The sequence below is a fragment of the Rana temporaria genome, chromosome 13 (assembly GCF_905171775.1).
Source record: "Rana temporaria chromosome 13, aRanTem1.1, whole genome shotgun sequence".
In the NCBI taxonomy this organism is placed as follows: Eukaryota; Metazoa; Chordata; class Amphibia; order Anura; family Ranidae; genus Rana; species Rana temporaria.
In genome coordinates, this window is record NC_053501.1 from 101,303,670 (window position 1) to 101,325,204 (window position 21,535).

Consider the following 21,535-nt stretch of genomic DNA (forward strand, 5'->3'; position numbering starts at 1 on the left):
TATAAGGGCAAAGCGAAGGCAGGGATATCATCACACATCATCTCAGCTCAGAAAAAAGAGCAGTGGTGTTTTTCCTTTGATTGTGATTCCCAATCTCTGTACCTGCAGACTTTTTTTTTTAAAGAGACATGCCACTTTTATGTTGCTTCAATGTGAGTCGTTGGTATGCTTGTTATTTGATCAACACATTAAAAATCTAAAAACTTCTTTCAGACCAGAAGAGGTTTTGCCTGCACATCAATAAATCTGTGACCTGATGTGCTGTGCCCTGATGGTGAGTGGTCAGTGTGTAGTGTAGTGGTCAGTGGGGTGTGTAGTGGTCAGTGTGCAGTGTAGTGGTCATCGTGTAGTGTAGTGGTCAGTGTGCAGTGGTCATTGTGGGGTGTGTAGTGGTCAGTGTGCAGTGTAGTGGACAGTGTGTAGTGGTCATTGTGCAGTGTAGTGTGCAGTGGTCAGTGTGCAGTGTAGTGGTCAGTTTGCAGTGTAGTGGACAGTGTGCAGTGGTGAGTGTGTAGTGTAGTGGTCATTGTGGGGTGTGTAGTGGTCATTGTGCAGTGTAGTGGTCATTGTGCAGTGTAGTGGTCAGTGTGTAGTGGTCAGTTTGCAGTGTAGTGGACAGTGTGCAGTGGTGAGTGTGTAGTGTAGTGGGCATCGTGGGGTGTGTAGTGGTCAGTGGACAGTGTGTAGTGGTCATTGTGCAGTGTAGTGGTCAGTGGTCAGTGTGCAGTGTAGTGGTCAGTTTGCAGTGTAGTGGTCAGTGTGCAGTGTAGTGATCAGTGTGTAGTGGTCGGTGTGAAGTGTAGTGGTCAGGGTTAATAATGCATCCGCTGACACCAGTGCTGGTGTTAATAATGCATCCACTGACACCAGTGCTGGGGGTAATAATGCTTCCGCTCACACCAGTGCTGGTGTTAATAATGCATCCACTGACACCAGTGCTGGGGGTAATGATGCGCCCGCTCACACCAGTGCTGGGGGTTATAATGCATCCACTGACACCAGTGCTGGGGGGGGGTTAATAATGCATTCGTTGACACCAGTACTGTATTTGAAGTTTGAAAGTTTGCATGCGGCCCCCCCATGGGATATGAAAACTTGTCTTGTGCCCCTCAGGTAATTTGAGTTTAAGACCCCTGCTTTAGTTGGTGCTCTGTGACCCTATAAACACTGTACAATCACAATGAATCTGATCCTCAGCATTGTACATATTTACAGGGAGAATGTGCCTCTTGCTGGTCTTTCAGTGCAACAGGCGCTCTGGAATGCCAGATGAAGCTGAAGACAGGAAAGTTGCAGTCACTGAGCGAACAGGAGCTTGTGGATTGCAGCGGAAGCTATGGAAACTATGGATGCAAGGGAGGATGGGTAGAAAATGCCATTAAATACGTAACTGAACATGGACTTGCACTGGAATCCTCATACCCGTATGAAGGAAAGGTAATGAAGCACAGTTGTGACATACTATCAGGATCTTTTGAAAGTTGTTTCTAAAAACAATCAGCTAAAACACACTTTGCAGTGTCATTTGTTTTTATTTGGCTCCCCCAAACTACCTAGACTGCATGCTGCAATGCACTTGTGTTGTAACACCCCAGAATGCACAAATGTAAACCATTGTGAAAAATATGTGGGTTGAAAAAAAGGGGACATTTTGGGGATTTTTAAGGTGCAAAATAATTTTTTTTTTTTTTTTTTAAAACATAACAATTGGCAAGTAGAGTTTAACAAGATTTTATGCAGACAGCACTAAAAAGTAGACTTCCCAACATCTTTTGCCCATTTGTCGGGCTTCTTCAGTGCATCCCCTGAAGAAGCCTGACATATGGGCGAAACATGTTGGGAAGTCTACTTTTTTAGTGATGTCTTCATAAAATCTTGTTAAACTGTACTTGCCAATTGTTATGTTTTAACAATTTTTTATTTTCCTTCTCAAAATAAAAAATCTTTTATACATTATAGTTGATAACATTTCAATTTATTTTGCACCTTAAAAATCCCCCAAACTCCCCCTTTTTTCATCTAACAAATTAAGCGATGTGGTGCTAATACTAAGTTGGTTAGCCCGTGATTATAAAACCTCTTTCTCTTATATTCGGGTTGCGGTGCTTTGGTAGCCCATTGAGAATGAATGGACTACCTAACGCAACAGGATATACTCGCAAATTCCAAGTTGCACGTACATGAGTTGACCCCAACATATTGATGCTCCCCATGGGTCCACCTGAAATCTGGGCCTTTTGGCAGCCTTATATTTTTCCTTCTAATCTGGCACTCATGATATACTGTATGCCAAAAAGTGGATTATATAGCATGAGATACTAGGGTTTAATCTGAATAAGCAATCTCAGTCTTATGCTCTAACTATATTGACATACATTGACACTATATTGAGTTCTGGGCTGCACTCCATACAGTATTGTGACTGATGTAACTGGATGGTGTTCATAGTGACAGGAATGAGGAATGAAGGTTAAAGCCAATGGACACTATTCTGTTCTCCTACTCCTGGACCTCTCTGCTGCCTTTGATATGGTGGACCTCACCCTCCAAAAAAAAAAATGATATTCCTTTGGTCTTCGTGACTGTACTTTTCGCTGGTTCTAATCCAACCTATCTCACTGCACCTTCAGTGTCACTTACAACTCTACTTCCTCTTCTCCTCTTTCTTTCTCTGTTGGGGTCCCCCATGGTTCTGTTTTTGGACCTCTCCTAGTCTACACTTCCTCCCTCCCTGGGTCAATTAATAGCCTCCCATACCATTTCTATGCTGATGACATGCAAATCTTTCTTTCTACCCCTCAACTCACTCCATCTGTCTCCTCACGCATCACTGATTTACTAACTGACATATCAGTCTGGATGTCACACCACTTCCTCATACTCAAGCTATCCAAAACCAACCAATATTTCCTCCCCATGTGCCCCTTCCCCTGCCTTATCTGTCAAAATTGATGGCTCAACTATCAACCCATCCCTGCACTCCAGGGTGCTAGGTGTAATCCTGGACTTTGAACTCTCCTTTTGGACCCACATCCAATCAATGTCCAAAGCTCAATCTCCACAACATCTTCAAAATATGCCCCTTCCTAACCAATGAACCCGCAAAGCTCCTTGTTCACTCGCTGCCAGGGATGAGTTTCGTGTTCGAGTCGAGCCCATGTTCGACTCGAACATCGTATGTTTGACCGTTCGTCGAATTTCGAACGTTACGGGCCATTCGCGGCAAATTCGAGTGGGGTGTCACGGCCCATAATTCACTGCGGCATCGCAGTGCATTGCTGGCTGATGATTGGCCTTACAACCCCTTTAACTCTTACTAACTATTATATTATAGGTATTGAAATTTCCTTTCAAATTTGGCTGTTAGGCCCCGTACACACCATAGAATCCATCCGCAGATAAATCCCAGCAAATGGGTTTCAGCGGATAGATCCTATGGTGTGTACACGCCAGCGGATCTTTTTCCGCGGATAAATCCCCCCTGGGATGGATTCCAGCAGATCGGATATTTGCTGACATGCACAACATATCCATCTGCTGGAGTCCATCCCAACGGATGGATCCGCTGGTCTGTACAGACTCACCGAATCCATCCGTCCGAAGGGATCCCCCGCATGCGTCGTAATGATTTGACGCATGCGTGGAATTCCTTATATGACAGCGTCGCCGCGTCATAATCGCGGCGACGGCGCGACACGTCATCGCCAGAGGATTTCGGCGCGGATTTCAATGCGATGGTGTGTACACACCATCGCATGAAAATCCGCCGAAATCCACGAGAGGATTTATCCGCGGAAACGGTCCGCTGGACCGTATTCGCGGATAAATTCTATCGTGTGTATGGGGCCTTAGTGAACGTAATGAATACAAATTTATCCAAAGTTAAGAATTATCCAAAATAACGAATGCTGTATCTAAACTAATGGAACATAACAAATTAATAATAATAAATAACAATAATAATAAAAAACTTTTTAATACTATTATTATTTATTATTAATTTGTTCCGTTCGACTTGTTTAGATGTGGCATTCGTTATTTAAAATAATTTGTAATTTTCGGACAAATTCGTATTCGTTATATTCACTGACAGCCAAATTTGAAAAAAAAATTCAATACCTATAATTTAATAGTTAGTTAATATTAGTTCGCTATTATTTCAAATTTCCAGATTTTCATATTTTCTTTCTTATTTTCGAATTTCCGAATATACACATTTTTGAAATTACGAATTTCGATCATAACGAATGACTGGAAAAACTAAAAAGAAACCAAATGAAACTAAAACTAACACATATTTCGACATATCTAGTACTTTTACTGCCTACATTTAATTAAAAAAATATATTAAATATTATATTAATGAGGGTAGATCTAAAATAATTGTGTCTTTTATATATGCCTGGAGTTCAACTTTAATTAGTTGGTATGGGCAATACGTTTTCGTACACTGCAGACCATGAATCCTGTACTCAATATTTTTTCTTTTATCCATTCACCAGGAAGGCACCTGCCGCTCTGCTCCTACTGCTGCTACATGCCGGGCTTTTAAAATGTTGTCATATGGGAATGAACTCTTACTTCAAAATGCAGTGGGAACCGTGGGACCTGTATCTGTGCTAATAGATTCTTCGCAACAGTCCTTCTACCTGTACAAAAATGGTATGTATGAAGTATTTATACCCAGTGCACAAGTCAGATCTACAGTCTTGGGGATTTTTCAGGCAGGAGGTAATTGTTGCCATCCTCTGCCCAAGACAAGTGATCCGTGGTGGATTACTTTTTAAAGGGAAGTGTAGCAGCCTAGCAGGGGCTGGCAAGCAATTAGGAGGTGCTAATGAGCTATTTTAACTTTTTTATTTTTTTTGCCAATTTTACATTGCAGGACCCTGCCACAACTATGAACCAAGCATTTGGCTTGGAGTGCTGTCCTGTCAACAAGGCCGCTGATAAGCCAGTACAACTGGCCCTGTTGTAGCGGGCCCCGACCAGCAGGGGCCCGAATGGCAACCCCCTTTTCTTTTCCTTTTTTTAGGGGTCCGGAGGTCCCCAGGGGCCCCTTTTTTTTTTTTATTTTATAAAATATATATATATATTTTTTAATATATTTTTATTTTATTTTTTATTAAAGGGACATTTTTTTTTTTTAGAGATCCGGAGGTCCCCAGGGGTCCGAAGGCCCCCAGGGCCCTGGATGGCAACCCCCTCTTTTTTTTATTTATTCTTTATAAAAAATATATATTTTTTCTAATATTTTTTTTATTAAAGGGCCAATTTTTTTTCCTTAGGGGTACGGGGGTCCCCAGGGGCCCGGAGATCCCCAGGGCCCCGGATGGCAATGCCCCTTTTTTATAATTTTTTTTTTTATATTGAATTTCGTTTATATATATATATATATATATATATATATATATATATATATATATATATATATATAAATATCTATTAAAGGGCTCATGAGGTCTCCAGGGCCCCATGTGGCAAACCCCCTTTTTTTTTTATTGTTTTATAAATATATTTTTTATTAAAGGGCCCAGAGGTCCCCAGGGCCCTGGATTTGATTGATTTAATGGATTTGTAATGCGCCAAATACTGACCCGTCAGGGAAGCGTGGCAACCCACCCCTTTTTTTTTTTCTTCTAAATGTTATATATATATATATACAGTGAGGAAAATAAGTATTTGAACACCCTGCTATTTTGCAAGTTCTCCCACTTGGAAATCATGGAGGGGTCTGAAATTGTCATCGTAGGTGCATGTCCACTGTGAGAGACATAATCAAAAAAAAAAATTCCAGAAATCACAATTTATGATTTTTTAACTATTTATTTGTATGATACAGCTGCAAATAAGTATTTGAACACCTGTCTATCAGCTAGAATTCTGACCCTCAAAGACCTGTTAGTCTGCCTTTAAAATGTCCACCTCCACTCCATTTATTATCCTAAATTAGATGCACCTGTTTGAGGTCATTAGCTGCATAAAGACACCTGTCCACCCCATACAATCAGTAAGAATCCAACTACTAACATGGCCAAGACCAAAGAGCTGTCCAAAGACACTAGAGACAAAATTGTACACCTCCACAAGGCTGGAAAGGGCTACGGGGAAATTGCCAAGCAGCTTGGTGAAAAAAGGTCCACTGTTGGAGCAATCATTAGAAAATGGAAGAAGCTAAACATGACTGTCAATCTCCCTCGGACTGGGGCTCCATGCAAAATCTCACCTCGTGGGGTCTCAATGATCCTAAGAAAGGTGAGAAATCAGCCCAGGACTACACGGGAGGAGCTGGTCAATGACCTGAAAAGAGCTGGGACCACCGTTTCCAAGGTTACTGTTGGTAATACACTAAGACGTCATGGTTTGAAATCATGCATGGCACGGAAGGTTCCCCTGCTTAAACCAGCACATGTCAAGGCCCGTCTTAAGTTTGCCAATGACCATTTGGATGATCCAGAGGAGTCATGGGAGAAAGTCATGTGGTCAGATGAGACCAAAATAGAACTTTTTGGTCATAATTCCACTAACCGTGTTTGGAGGAAGAAGAATGATGAGTACCATCCCAAGAACACCATCCCTACTGTGAAGCATGGGGGTGGTAGCATCATGCTTTGGGGGTGTTTTTCTGCACATGGGACAGGGCGACTGCACTGTATTAAGGAGAGGATGACTGGGGCCATGTATTGCGAGATTTTGGGCAACAACCTCCTTCCCTCAGTTAGAGCTTTGAAGATGGGTCGAGGCTGGGTCTTCCAACATGACAATGACATGAAGCACACAGCCAGGATAACCAAGGAGTGGCTCTGTAAGAAGCATATCAAGGTTCTGGCGTGGCCTAGCCAGTCTCCAGACCTAAACCCAATAGAGAATCTTTGGAGGGAGCTCAAACTCTGTGTTTCTCAGCGACAGCCCAGAAACCTGACTGATCTAGAGAAGATCTGTGTGGAGGAGTGGGCCAAAATCCCTCCTCCAGTGTGTGCAAAAACTACAAGAAACGTTTGACCTCTGTAATTGCAAACAAAGGCTACTGTACCAAATATTAACATTGATTTTCTCAGGTGTTCAAATACTTATTTGCAGCTGTATCATACAAATAAATAGTTAAAAAAATCATACATTGTGATTTCTGGATTTTTTTTTTTTGATTATGTCTCTCACAGTGGACATGCACCTACGATAACAATTTCAGACCCCTCCATGATTTCCAAGTGGGAGAACTTGCAAAATAGCAGGGTGTTCAAATACTTATTTTCCTCACTGTATATATATATATATATATATTATATATATAAAAAAAAATTAGTAAAGGGCCCCTCTCCGCTTCTCAATTCCCGGCAACCCCCCCTCCCGCTTCTCAATTTCAGATGGCAGCACCCCCCCCCCCCCCCGGTTCTCTGCTCCAGGGGGCCCATGACTGAAGCTGTGTAAGGGGCCCCATAAATTCTGATGGCGGCCCTGCCTGTCAAGCTCTGCAGCCCAAGTTAAAATAGCTTTGCTTCACAGCCCCAGCATGTGTACAGGCCTGTCAGGCTGCAATGTTATGCCGCATACACACGTCCGTTATTAATGTGATGGAAAAAAACTAAGTTTTTCTCAATGTGATTCCTCTCAAGCCTGCCTTGCATACACACGATCGTGAAAAAAATGCTTGAGCAAAGCGCGGTGACGTACAACACGTACAACGGCACTATAAAGGGGAAGTTCCTTTCGAATGGCGCTGCCCTTTGGGCTGCTTCTGCTAATTTCCCCGTCTCATAACTTTCTTCTGAGCATGCACGTTTTTTTCCCCCTCGTTAAAGCGTGCATTTTTCTCATCATGAAAAACGGTCGTGTGTACGCGGCATTAGAATTATGAAAAAAAATGCGATTAAAAAAATTGCTGAGCAAATACCGTGAGAAAAAAAATGTTGCAATGACCACCAGGGCCATATTAATAGCATCATGGGCCCCTGGGCAAAGTAATGCTCTGGGGCCCCTACCAGCTTGCCCCAATTTGCACACCTACCTTCAAGAAATAAAGTATAAATAGTTGATAGAATTAAATATATATTCATTAGTACTTTAAATAAAATCGATTTTACAAAAGGAAAACATTCCATGGATCAAAAACTAGTCAACACAATGTGCAAAGTACAGGAGGGGATGCAGAAGGGCACAGTACAGAGAGGGCTGCAGAAGGGCAGAGTATAGGTTCTGGGATGCTTCCTGGGATACGATCGGGACAGTTAAGTAAAAAGCATGACTGTCCCAGCAAATCTGGGACAGTTGGTAAGTATGATGTTATGTAAGATTATTGTGGGGCCCCCATGTGCCTGGGGCCCCTGGGCAGTGCCCAAGAGTGCCCTTGAATGCTATGCGCACACCATATCTCCTGTGCTAATAAGCACACATCTCATCTAATGATATAATGCATTTTACCAAGCACTCTATTTCCTGTATATCCCAAGTAAACAGACATCCCCAAAGCTCACGTTCTCGGCTCCATCAGCATGACTGCCCCAGCGACCAGTGTCCTTGGCTTTTTATTCATAAATTACAAAACCATTGACAAACAGGGAGTGATGGCTCCAGCAGCCAATAGCTTCCTCCATGGGAAATGACATCACAGGAAATCCTTCCAACAGGATGAGTTAATACAAACAACCAGGGCTTTTTTTTAGGGGGAACTTGGGGGAACTCAGTTCCACCACCTCTGGCTCAGACCCTTTGGTGCCTGCTCACCACAATCACTTGTAAACGCAGAAGTCTGGTTTCTGTGTTTACAAGTGACAGCTTTGTAACCCCCTGAACTCTGCACTCTGTATGTAAAGCAATTCTGGTATTTAATGCCCCTTTAATACCCTTCTACTGTTTGTGAAATCTAAACGGGTCTTGGTTGAGTTCCTGCACCTATTTTCTGAGAAAAAAAGCTCTGCAAACAACCAATGAATAATGGCTAAACGAGTCCTATGGGTGTGTCTGAGCAGAGACAGTGTGCATGCATGTTTTTCCTGTTCCCTGTACCTAGAAGCTAAATAAAAAAGAAGCCGCATGGCTTTCAAACATGGACTCCGTCTCTGACCATAACAACTCAAAGACTATCGTATTTCTGCTGATAGGAATCCTTATTCTGAGTTTTTTCCAGAGAACAACTCATACCTGGATTATACTACCGTTCCTTGTAGATGGGAGGCTATCTGCAGGTATACGCTACGAATCTCGACATTTGCTAATCAGACACAGCAGAGACAAGGGCGTACGTCTGCCTATAACCAATAATGTCCTTGCAGAGCAAACATATCCCCCCAGACGAATGTCTGTGCAATGCACAGGGGCCCTTTCGCTGGTGGACATACCCCCACTCTGCAAACACCTCTCTCCAATCCCAGGAAGTTTTCCACTACCAGATGGGACTCAACCAGCGTCAGTCTGCCCCAGTCAGCTCTTAAGAGCGGGCTGCGGGTGTACTAACACTGGGCTACACTATGACAATACATATTAAATACATCTTCATAAAATGTCCACAACAGTATTAATTGTACCCTTCACTGGAAGCATCTGCACTCAACAGAGTGGAAGGTTGTCAAGTTTTTGGCATATTTTTGTCCATAAAGTATGTCAATACTATTTTTACATTTAAGTTATTAGTATGTACAGAAGTTTAAGTTGACCTTTTTTCAACATACTTTCTTTTTGTTAACTAGGTGTCTACTATGATCCTAAATGCAATCCACGAAACCTTATCCATGCAGTACTGGCAGTGGGATACGATAAAGAAAATGGAGCGGCCTATTGGCTGGTTAAAAACAGGTAAACAGAGGGGGTAGCACTTCCGCACCCTCAGAGCTACTTTCTGGCGGCACAATTACAATGGGAGGGAGTAATAGGTTGGAAGGGGGATATGTAGGGAGGGAAATGTTGCTACAAAACACTCTGCATGGGTCAATGGTGGAAGCCATGGAGGCAGGTTCTTTCCCTTATAGGCTCTGTACATTAAGTTTCATGGTGAGAGTATGGATCACAGCAAAGATATTGTTGGGGTATAGGGGATTAACAGAGTATGCCCCTTTTTGGGAGAATCGAAACCTGGGAGAAATCCAGAAGATGGGGACAATTAAGGAATGGGAAAGCTGTGGAATATATTTCATTAACCAGCTATTTAAAGATGGTACTCCTAAATCCTTTCAGGAATTGAGAGAACAATATACTATACCAAATAAGTCTTTTTATTAGATATCTACAGATTAGGCATGCCCTTGGAGAACAGTTTAGGGAAAGGACGCTTGAATGGAGCAAGATTCCATTGCTCCAGAAAGTAACTTACCCGCTTAAACCCCGGACAATTGGGCTGCCAAATGACTGGGCCACTTTTTGTGATTCGGCACTGCGTCGCTTTAACTGACAATTGCGCGGTCGTGCAACGTGGCTCCCAAACAAAATTGACGTCCTTTTTTTCCCACAAATAGAGCTTTCATTTGGTGGTATTTGATCACCTATTTTTTTCTTAGTTTTGACTGATATGTATTACATCTACATATTTTTGGTAAAAAAATTGCAATAAGCGTATATGGATTGGTTTGCGCAAAAATTATAGCATCTACAAAATAGGGGATAGTTTTATGGCATTTTTATTATTCTTTTTTTACTAGTAATGGCGGCGATCTGTGATTTTTATCGTGACTGGGACTTTATGGCGGACGCATCGGACACATTTGACACATTTTTGGGACAATTGTAAAGGGGTTAACCACTAGAGGGTGCTGAAGGGGTTAAGTGTGTCCTAGTGAGTGATTCTAGCTGTTAGGGGGAGGAGCTACCAGTGACACGTCCGCGATCACCGTTTCCGATCACAGGGAACAGTAAATCCCTGACGTGTCACTAGGCAGAACAGGGGAATGCCTTGTTTACAAAGGCATTCCCCTGTTCTGCCTTTGCTGACCGCAATCGTGGGCCGCCCGGGAACATCGAGTTCCCACGGGAGCACTCACGAGGCACCCGATGGCCAGCAAATTTAAAGGGACATACAGTTACACCTATTTGCCTGTCTGTGCCATTGTGTCGACGTATATTGTCGTGCGGCGGTCGGCAATCAGTCAATGCAACAACCTCAAAAGGCCTAATCTCCAGCTTATACCCAGCTTATACCCGCATATTTATAAAGGGAGCCTGGAAAGGATTGAGGCCCATCGAGTAGGAGGAGATTGGAACAGTATGTAGGTACTATAACTGGTTCACAGTGGAGTAGAATTCTCGAATTGGGTTCGTTGGTCTCACTCTCAACCTCCCAGAAGATGTCTCATTTGTTCTTGATATACAGAGCTTACTATACCCCCCCAAAAGCTTTTTTTGCTTTTGGTGCCGTAGATCAGATGCCAGTTGCCCCAGGTGTGGGAAAGAAGGGGATTTAATCCATATGTTTTGGAGATGCCGAAAGCTATTGCGGTACTGGAAAGAGGAATCCTAGGTCAGGTATTTGGAGGACCTCTAGACAGGGATACTGTATAAGGCTATGTGTTCTGGGCTTTGTTTAGGGGAAATCCTGGACGCAACCAGGTTGCAATTCTTAGATGTTTATTCCAGGCAAGGAAATTGATAGCACAGAGATGGCAGTAGAGAGTGGGAGAGCGGCATGAACGAGACAATATGGAAGGAAATATCGGTTTACGTCAGGCAAAACAGTATAAAGAAATATGAAGAGATTTGGAAACCCTGGTGGGATGCAAAGGGATACCCACCTAAAGCCGCATACACACGATCGGTTGTCCATTGAAAACAGACTGATGGACTGTTTTCATCGGATAAACCGATCGTGTGTGGGCCCCATCGGTTTTCTTTCCATTGGTGTAAAAAAATAGAACATGTTTTAAATTTTTCCTATGGATAAAAAAACGATACAAAAATCAGATCGTTCTGAATGGAACTCCATCGGTCAAAAATCCATGCATGCTCAGTCAAGTCGACGCTAGCTTGGAAGGATTGAACTTAATTTTTTTCGGCTCGTAGTAGTGTTGTACGTCACCGCGTTTTGGCACGATCGGATTTTTGACTGATTTTCTGCATAGACTCCAAGGCACATTTAGACAAAATGTTATCCCACTTTTAAGGAAATTCCAAACTTTACTTTACAAATGCAATACAGAATTCAATGGCACTCCTTGTTTGGGCCACTGAAATAAAGTTGATAGTTTTACCAAAAAATTTGCTCAATTTTTTATCAATTCATATTCCCCGTTCCTTTTTTTTAATTCCACCTCCAAGCTCTTCACTAAATTTGTTTGGGCCAACAGACATCCTCATATAAGCCACCAAGTACTTAAGTACCCAAAATTGCACAGCGGAATTACGATGACTGGTTTAACCCTGTATCACACTGCTATCCACCTAGTACCCTTGATAGACTGGAATAGACATGCACATAAAAAGACCTGGGTAAGCCTTAAAACAATGTCCCTTTGAAAAGCCTACCAAGCTGCAGGCAACCTGTTCCGATGGACCTGAAATCTCATTCTCTTGACGGTCCAACCTTGCTAGTTTTTCGGAAGTCTATGGCAAAATTAAAAATTACTCCATATCCATCTTCCCTCCAACCCATACTGGGGTATCCTGAGTTTCCCTCAGGCCTCTATAAGCTTTCCTTCCAGGTGCTTCAAGGGATTGTAAAGGCAGATTTTTTTTTATCTTGATGCATTCTATGCCACTTTCTTTTTGAGGATGCACAGGCATTAGTTGGTTCTGATATTGGTTCTGAGGTTGAGGAAGGGAGTAACCATGGGCGTCCGCTCCATAGGGCAAGGGTGGTCGTTTGTCCCCCCCTGGAATCGCTAGGGAGAGCCAGGAGCAGGGCTGAACTGGCCCTGGGGCCGCTTTATACAGCGACTGCAGCACTCCCCTCCTTCTGTCCTCCGGCGCTCGTATTGTATGTCATTGAGCTGGGTCGGTGTGCAAGGTCCCGCCCCCCTAGTTCGGCTCGTCTGATAGTCGCAACAGAGTTGTAGCCTATGGCATAGTTTCTAGTTGTCTTTTATTTAGAGTGCCTGTCCCTCTTCTGGAATCAAATCCATTTGTCCCTCATTCCAAAAGGTTCCTCTTCTAGACCTGAAATAAATATACTGTCAATATAGTGTAGTGTTTCAGTCAAAGAAAAGGGGTGCTGTGTAAGGTAAAGGGGTCCAGGGATGCAGGGTGCTGTGTAAAGTAAAGGGGTCCAGTGATGCAGGGTGCTGTGTAATCTAAAGGGGTCCAGTGATGCAGGGTGCTGTGTAATCTAAAGGGGTCCAGTGATGCAGGGTGCTGTGTAAAGTAAAGGGGTCCAGAGCTGTGAGGTGCTGTGTAATGTAAAGGGGTCCAGAGGTGCAGTTGTGGAGAGGTGATACACAGTAGTGACAAAGAGATATTGAAAGATGCAGGGGGCACAGTCGGGTGTTTTTACATTTTACGTTTTTACATTTTAGCGTGGGGGTGGAGCTTTTAACCTCCGATAGCGAAGGGGGTTGAAAGGTCGAAGAAAGGGTAAAATGCGACTGTGTATCGCCACTGCCGAAGCGTCCCCTCCTGAAAAAAATTCAGCGGACGCCCATAGGAGTAACATGAGCCTAGAGCAAAGAATACTGATAAACAACAAATTGGCAGTCATGTTCCCCCGGCCGCAGCATATTGGCATGATGAGGATGTTAATAAAAATAAAAATATATAATACTTCTATAGGGTTAGTGTGAAGGCGGCACCACCAACACCCAAAGCCCAATTTTTGCACACCAGTTACTTCTATCCAAAGTCTATAAAAGAGACGCCAAACTTTATCTAAATAAATGTTTTAATCTTGTCCTAAGTGTACTATAATTTGGCTTCTTCACATAAGGATTGCTCACTGTGGTGCAAAATGTATTTTCATCCAAAGTCTGCTAAAGAGACAGAGAATTTCTTCAAATAATCTCTAATCTTTTTCCGAGTGCACTAAAATGTGTTCTCATCATACAGACTGGTTCCCAGGCCGCTATTTACAAAATTTCATGTGCGTTTACATGCACATGAACTTTAATGGCATCCCAGCCTTAGTCTGTAGGGTTCAATACTGAGTTGGCCCATTCTTTGCAGCTATAACAGCTTCAGGTGTAAAAAGGCTGTCCACAAGGTGCCTATAGAAATGTTTGACCATTCTTCCAGAAGCGCATTTGTGAGGTCAGGCACTGATGTTCGACGAGAAGGCCTGGCTAGCAGTCTCCACTCTAATTCATCCCAAAGGTGTTCTATTGGGTTGAGGTCGGGACTCAAGTTCCTGCCACCCCAAACTCGCTCATCCATGTCTTTTATGGACCTTGCTTTGTGCACTGGTCCAAATCATTTGGTGGAGGGGGGATTATGGTATGGGGTTGTTTTTCAGGGGTTGGGCTTGGCCCCTTGGTTCCAGTGAAGGGAACTCTTAAGGCGTCAGCATACCACTTTACACATAACACTTTAGACAATTTCATGCTCCCTTTTTTTTTGAAAATCTTTTTTATTTTATTTGTAAAAACACATAGACAATACAACGTACAATAGCACAGCCAACATCTGGCTTACAACACGGTCAGGACCCGCGCAGGGGTCGCAAGGTAGCAGTACAGAACCAAGACACGATAGAAGTTAGCGACTACCATAATAAACCATCATCAATGAGGTTGTCTGGCTCAAGCTCCAGGGGTAGGATGATAGTGAAACATGTTCACCGGTTCAGTAAGACTTCAAGCAACGCTATCAGAAATCAAAGAAGCCTCCTAATCCGCAGCCGCGGTGGAGGGTTCTGCCAACCATTTAGACCAGACTCTGTCATATTTTTTTGGACAGCCTCTGTGTACATAGGTATCTTTGTATAAGGGTATCACATTATTGACAAGTGTTTTCCAGAGACCCAACAAGGGAGGGGCCCTACGCTTCCAGCACAGGACGATGGACTTCCTGGCATAGAACAGCAAGAGACCCAACAGGGTTCTCTCAGCCACCCTGGGCACCAGGTCCTCCACCAGTCCCAGCAGGCATATTCTTGGGGACGGGGCAATAGAGATACTGAACAATTCATTCACCTCCAGAAAGACTTGTGACCAAAAAACTGTTATGACCGGGCAGGACCAGAAAATATGAATGTAGTCCCCTTGAGCATGGTCACAACGCCAGCACTCCGGGGAGAGGGAGGACCTCGTCCGGTGCACCCGGGCGGGAGTGAGATACGCTCTGTGGACAATCTTGTATTGAATAAGGCGATCTCTCAGGGAGACCAGTATTTTAAATGGGAAGTCCCATATATCCACCCAGTCCTCAGAGTCTAGTTCCGGAACATCCCGGCCCCATTGCTGGAGGAGCCTGGACAATTCAGGAGAAGAGACTCGGAGGAGATGTGCATATAACACAGAGGTGGGTTTGTTTGCACAGTCGAAGCGCAAAATCCACTCCAAGTCAGACTGCACCAGTTGCCTTTCGCCTGGTGGAAACTGGGCCCTGAAAGCATGGGACAACTGAAGGTATCTGAATCCATGTGAGGGCGGGACATTGTGTTTAGACATTAAACAATCAAAGGAGAAAATTGAGAGGTCTGCGGTGATATCCGAGAGAATTTTATTGTGATATTTGGTCCACACCACCGGGTCTGGGATGTTAAGAAAGTGACTAAGTGTGGGATTGTTCCAGAGGGGGGCGTTCGAGGATACTGCCGTTGAGGGATATTTTTCACAGGCCAGGCCCTTCCTCCAGGCCCTAAGGGTGGTGCACATAGAGGGGGGTCAGGTTGTACGGAGCCCTCGGACCCCGCAATAGGAGGTTCGACAAGGCCTCCGCAGACCCCAACACCGCGGCTTCAGTGGCCCAGGCCGAGTTGGATTTATCCGGAACAAGCCACCAGAATGCAGTGACTAATTGAGTCGCAATGAAGTATTTGTGGCAGTCCGGGAATGCTAGTCCCCCCTGCGAACAAGGGCGCATGAGAGTGGTTAACTTGAATCAGGGAGGGCGTGGGCCCCATAGAAAGGAGGAGAAAAGTTGATTTAGGTGGAAAAAAAAACGATTTGGGGATCCACTGAGGGGAGTTACGAAACAAATATGTGAACTTGGGAAGGATTTTCATTTTAATGAGATTGACACGCCCCAACAGGGATAGAGGAAGGTTCTCCCATGCTTTCAGCTTGGCCCTGACTGAGTTGACTACTGGGGTCAAGTTCATCGGAAGGAAGTCAGCCACATTCCTCGAGACACGTACCCCTAAGTATGTAAAATCATCAACCCATTGTCGCTGAAGAGAAGCCGAAGCCCCTCCCCTAGCATTCTCATCTATAGCAAGCAATTGTGACTTCAACCAGTTGACTTTAAGCCCTGTCACCTCTGCAAATTGTTCTAGGATCATGCTCCCTTTTTAAAGGAGAATTAGGTTTTATGTGTATCCTCACAGGGTGACACTGTGGATACAGCAGTAACAGTGTGCCAACGTCCCGATAATATATGTGAATAGAACTAAGAACTAAGGAAATTGGACTTTTAGAGGCACACGGGTAAGTATTGTAAAACACTAAAGGTTTTTATTGTAGAAAATTAAGATTACTACTGGGGATCCAGGAGGTTTGCCGCTCGCACCCTACTACTCAAGACGCCGAGGCTTTGAGCTTATTTTTGGGTACCATATTGGACCGAGGTCCCTTTTGCCCATAACATACACTGGTCTATCCTACCAGTCTATATACTCTAGCTGAGCATCTCCCGGATTTCCCTGTTGCTTACCAGCAAAAGATATACATACCGTACTTCTGCGTTTCCATTATTATGATTATTTACCCTTGACTGGTAATACGTTTTAAGACAATGCCGGTATCTTGGTGTCAAGGCTGACTGTTGGTTCACCTAACATGGCCACCTCTACATTCATGCTCCTGAAGAAGTATTTCCAGATGCGTAACATGTAGAGCAAGTTCTTTTCTACATTTGTACCCTCTTCATGGTTATCCATTCCACATTTGTATCTCCAATTTTTTCTCTTTCTTTTTTTGTATGTTTTGAATTATCTTGATACAATTGTATACCATTGGAAATGTTATAACATTTGAAAGGGCCATTTAATAATGTTGTTTCAAACAATCTTATGTGATTAATTGCTTTTAAAAAAAAAAAAAATTCTACAATAAAAACCGTGTTTTACAATACTTACCTGTCTGCCTCTAAAAAGTCAAATTTCCTTAGTTCTTAGTTCTATTCACAAATTTCATGCTCCCAACTTTGTGGGAACAGGTTGGGGACGGCCCCTACCTGTTTAAACATGACTGCGCACCAGTGCACATGCACATTGTTTTGCACAGAGTGGCCCCAAACCTGGTCTTCTGGGGTCCCTCGGCGGCTGTCTCAGCTCCCCCTCGCAAGAACTCATCACCTTCATGCGAGTGAGCTTGCATGGTGACGAGTTCTTGTGGGCAAGCTCCTGTGATACAGCCGGCGGCCATAGCCGCTCATTGTATCACTCTGCCCCGCCCCCGGCACGCCGCGTCATTGAATGTGATTGACAGCAGTGCCAGCCAATGGCTGCGCTAATTTAAATCAACCAATGACTGAGCCGAGAAGCAAGCGCGTTCACGATGCGGGACTTTCGAGGGGTCAGGTAAGTAAACTGGGGGACTGGGGGGGGCGCTAATGCGCAGATGTTTTTTCACCTTAATGCATAGAATGCATTAAGGTGAAAAAACATGAACCTTTACAACGCCTTTAAGGACTTTTTTTCTGAATAACTATTGCCAGGCGCTACAGTCATGCTTTTGTTTGAGTCATTCGTGCTTTCATGGTTGATACTGTTCTTAGCAATTCCGTGTATGGTAGTCTAATGGGGTTTAGCCTTATTGCGGTTTAAGTCAATGGCCATAGGTGAGGATAATAGTCTCCTCAGTAAACCTAACATATTTCTTGACCTGTTTACTAGTATGTGTATTATGTTTACTCTACTTTGCTACACAATACTTACTTTATTTATCATCGATTTCCTGTGGATTATTTTCTGTGCACTACTATAGAGTGGTAGAATATTAACCAGTTAGCAACCGCCCTATAGACGAAATACGTCTACAAGGCGGTTGCTTAACTCTGGGAGGGCGTCAATGTACGTCCTCCCAGAATCGCGCTCCCGCGCACGCACACGGGAGTCTCCGTGACCGCCGGGTCCTCTGGACCCGGCTGATCACGGATCACGGTAAATCGCCGCTGATAGCGGCGATTTACCACGTGATCGCTCCGTCCAATGACGGAGCGATCACTAGTAAACAAACCGGCGTCATGTGATGACGCCGGTTCCTCCCTCTCCTCTCTGTACCGAACGGTACAGTGTGAGAGAGGAGAGGGGAGAGAGCGGAAGCAGTAGCAGCTGCTGCGGGCTGGATCTGTGACACATGCAGTCACAGATCCAGCCAGCCATCCATCCCTCCCTGTGCAATACTCTGCAATGCCCCCATACTCTGCAATGCCCCCATACTCTGCAATGCCCCCATACTCTGCAATGCGCCCATACTCTGCAATGCGCCCATACTCTGCAATGCCCCCATACTCTGCAATGCGCCCATACTCTGCAATGCCCCCATACTCTGCAATGCCCCCATACTCTGCAATGCCCCCATACTCTGCAATGCCCCAAAATACTCCGCAATGCCCCGCAATACTCGGCAATGCCCCGCAATACTCCGCAATGCCCCGCAATACTCGGCAATACCCCGCAATACTCTGCAATACCCCGCAATACTCTGCAATACCCCGCAATACCCCGCAATACCCCGCAATACCCCGCAATACCCCACAATACCCCGCAATACCCTGCAATACCACACAATACTCTACAATACCCCACAATACTCTACAATACCCCACAATACTCTACAATACCCCACAATACTCCGCAATACCCTGCAACGTCGTCTATGGGTATTTTTAAGTAGCAAAGTTTGGCGCCATTCCACAAGCGTGTGCAATTTTGAAGGGTGACATGTTGGGTATCTATTTAGGTTAGGATGAAGGAAAAAAGCTGGGACAGCCGCACTCCAAAAAAACTCCTCCTTTAATTAAAAATCACAAAATACATGCCACAGCAAAAAACAGCACAACAAAAGAAAAGCTGACGTTTCGCACTATGCCTTAGTGCTTCTTCATAGCATGGGTATCTATTTACTCGGCGTAACTTCATCTTTCACATTTAAGCAAAAGAATGAAGAAAAAAATACTAAATTTGCCAAATTTTATAACAAAGAAAAATTATTATTTTTTACAGAATTTTCAGTCTTTTTTCTCTTATAGCGCAAAAAATAAAAAACCCAACGGTGATTAAATACCACCAAAAGAAAGCTCTATTTGTGTGAAAAAAAGGACGAAAATTTCATTTGGGTACAGTGTTGTTTGACTGAGTAATTGTCATTCAAATTGTGAGAGCACCGAAAGCTGAAAATTGGTCTGGTTATTAAGGGGGTTTACGTGCCTAGTGGTCAAGTGGTTAATGTCTACACAGGTGTGACACCTACACAGGTGCGAGCAGCCTTCAACTTATAGCTAGGTGTAATGTGGGTGAAAGAGCCGTGGCAGAAAACAGAGGACCCATCATACCAAGTGGGTCCTTCGGGGTAAAGCTACATAAAGAATATTTGCGGATAAAATTACTATACATTGTCATGTCACTATAAGGTTTTTGTGTTAGCCTCTTCTGACCCTCAGTATGTGAGCAGGTCTGAACCAGGGGAAACAAATCTTGTTTAGCAGGGTATTGGCACTTACCTCGCTCTGCAGAGCTAAGCTGAGGACCAGAAGAATGTCTTGAAGGATTGGGCATATATTTTATGAGGGTTCTAGGCACTAGATTCCATATGATCTTTAATCTATTGTAAGAAAGGTGTATATATACATGATATTGCCAAAAGTATTGGGACACCTGCTTTTACACGCACATGAACTTTAATGGCATCCCAGTCTTAGTCCGTAGGGTTCAATATTGAGTTGGCCCTCCCTTTGCAGCTATAACAGCTTCAATTCTTCTGGAAAGGCTGTCCACAATGTTTAGGAGTGTGTCCATGGGTATGTTTGGCCATTTTTTTAGAAGTGCACTTGTAAGGTCAGGCACTGGTGTTGAATGAGAAGGCCTGGCTCGCAATCTCTGCTCTAATTCATCCCAAAGGTGTTCTATCGGGTTTAGGTCAGAACAGTCAGGTTCCTCCACCCCAAACTCGCTCATCCATGTCTTTATGGACATTGCGTTGTGCACTGGTACAAATCATTTGGCGGAGGGGAGATTATGGTGTGGTTCCAGTGTGGTTCTTAGTTCCGGTGAAGGGAACTCTTAAGTCGTCAGCACACCAAGACATTTTGGACAATTTTTTGCTCTCAACTTTGTGGGAACAGTTTGGGGATGGCCTCTTGAGATTCCACATTGGCCACTCATGTGACCAAGTTCCTAAGCAGTTGGTCACATGTTGTCTACTGAAGGGGAGGATTAGAGTTCAGAGTGGTAGTGCTGGAACAGCCGGGGCTCATACTTAATGATAACTCCACTTTAAAAGTAGTATCCTACTGGAATTAAGTATAGAATATTAAAAGCTTGTGCCAAATGTCTGCATCTGTAATAATATTTGTATACATTCTTTGCAGCTGGGGCCTAGGCTGGGGTGAACAAGGGTACATCAAAATGGCCAGAAATCGCTTCAACCATTGCGGAATCGCCGGACACTGTGTCTATCCAATTGTATGAAAGTGGAAATGTTGGATATGCTTTCCATATCTTGTATTTAGTCTGCTTTTCATTGCAAAAATAAAACAATCTATGTCATGTATGCAAGGGATCAATGATTCTTTATTTCAGAAGAAACAACCAACAAGATATACAGGAGGTGGTAGTAACTGAAAGCATTGTTGCTTTCTCTTACAAAGGTTTGGGATGTTTTGGAATTGTGATGTTAAGCCACACCCACAAACAGTAGCTAAGCCCCACCTTTTCTCACAAAGTCCTACCCCCTTTGCATGGTCTCCCATTATGTGCGGTAGCAGTTAATTATAAATGCATCTGAACTTAGTTTTCTCTGTCCTCCTGCAAAGTACCACTAATACCTGATGATTCTGCCAGCGAAGTCCACCTAAGGCCCCGTACACACGACCAGTTTCCTCGGCAGAATTCAGCTTCCGACCGAGTTTCTGGCTGAATTCTGCCGAGAAACCCGGCCGTGTGTACACTTTCGGCCGAGGAAGCCGACGAGGACCTCGGCGAGGAAATAGAGAACATGTTCTCTATTTCCTCGTTGTTCTATGGGAGAACTCGGCCCGCCGAGGTCCTCGGCGGCTCCAGGACTGAACTGGCCGAGGAACTCGATGTGTAAGACTTTGTTGTAGAGATCTGAGAGTGGGAGTAATTGAGTAACTTATCACAACACTGGGCAGGGCTGGCACCAATCAGCCCACAAATAAGCTGCATGATGTCAGCCCAGAAAAGGGTTTAGTGCATTTCTGGCCAAAAAAATATATATTTTTTGTACTTTCATGGTTCTTGGCCTACACTGCCCCCCACCCCAAAGCACCTTGTCCCCGTGTCAAT

General features: G+C 44.0%; 1 protein-coding gene across 3 annotated transcripts in view; it reads left to right on the forward strand.

Annotated features, from left to right (window-relative positions):
• The window catches only part of LOC120920159 (cathepsin S-like), a 72,970-nt gene extending 52,190 nt beyond the window's left edge, over window positions 1-20,780 (forward strand). For all 3 annotated transcript variants that reach the window (XM_040332079.1, XM_040332078.1, XM_040332080.1), the window contains 4 exons: window positions 1,216-1,437; window positions 4,503-4,662; window positions 9,684-9,789; window positions 20,599-20,780. In XM_040332079.1, the coding sequence (XP_040188013.1) occupies window positions 1,216-1,437; window positions 4,503-4,662; window positions 9,684-9,789; window positions 20,599-20,698 (588 nt within the window). In that variant the 3' untranslated portion in view covers window positions 20,699-20,780. The remainder of the gene's footprint in view (window positions 1-1,215; window positions 1,438-4,502; window positions 4,663-9,683; window positions 9,790-20,598) is intronic.
• Window positions 20,781-21,535: the final 755 nt, after the last annotated feature.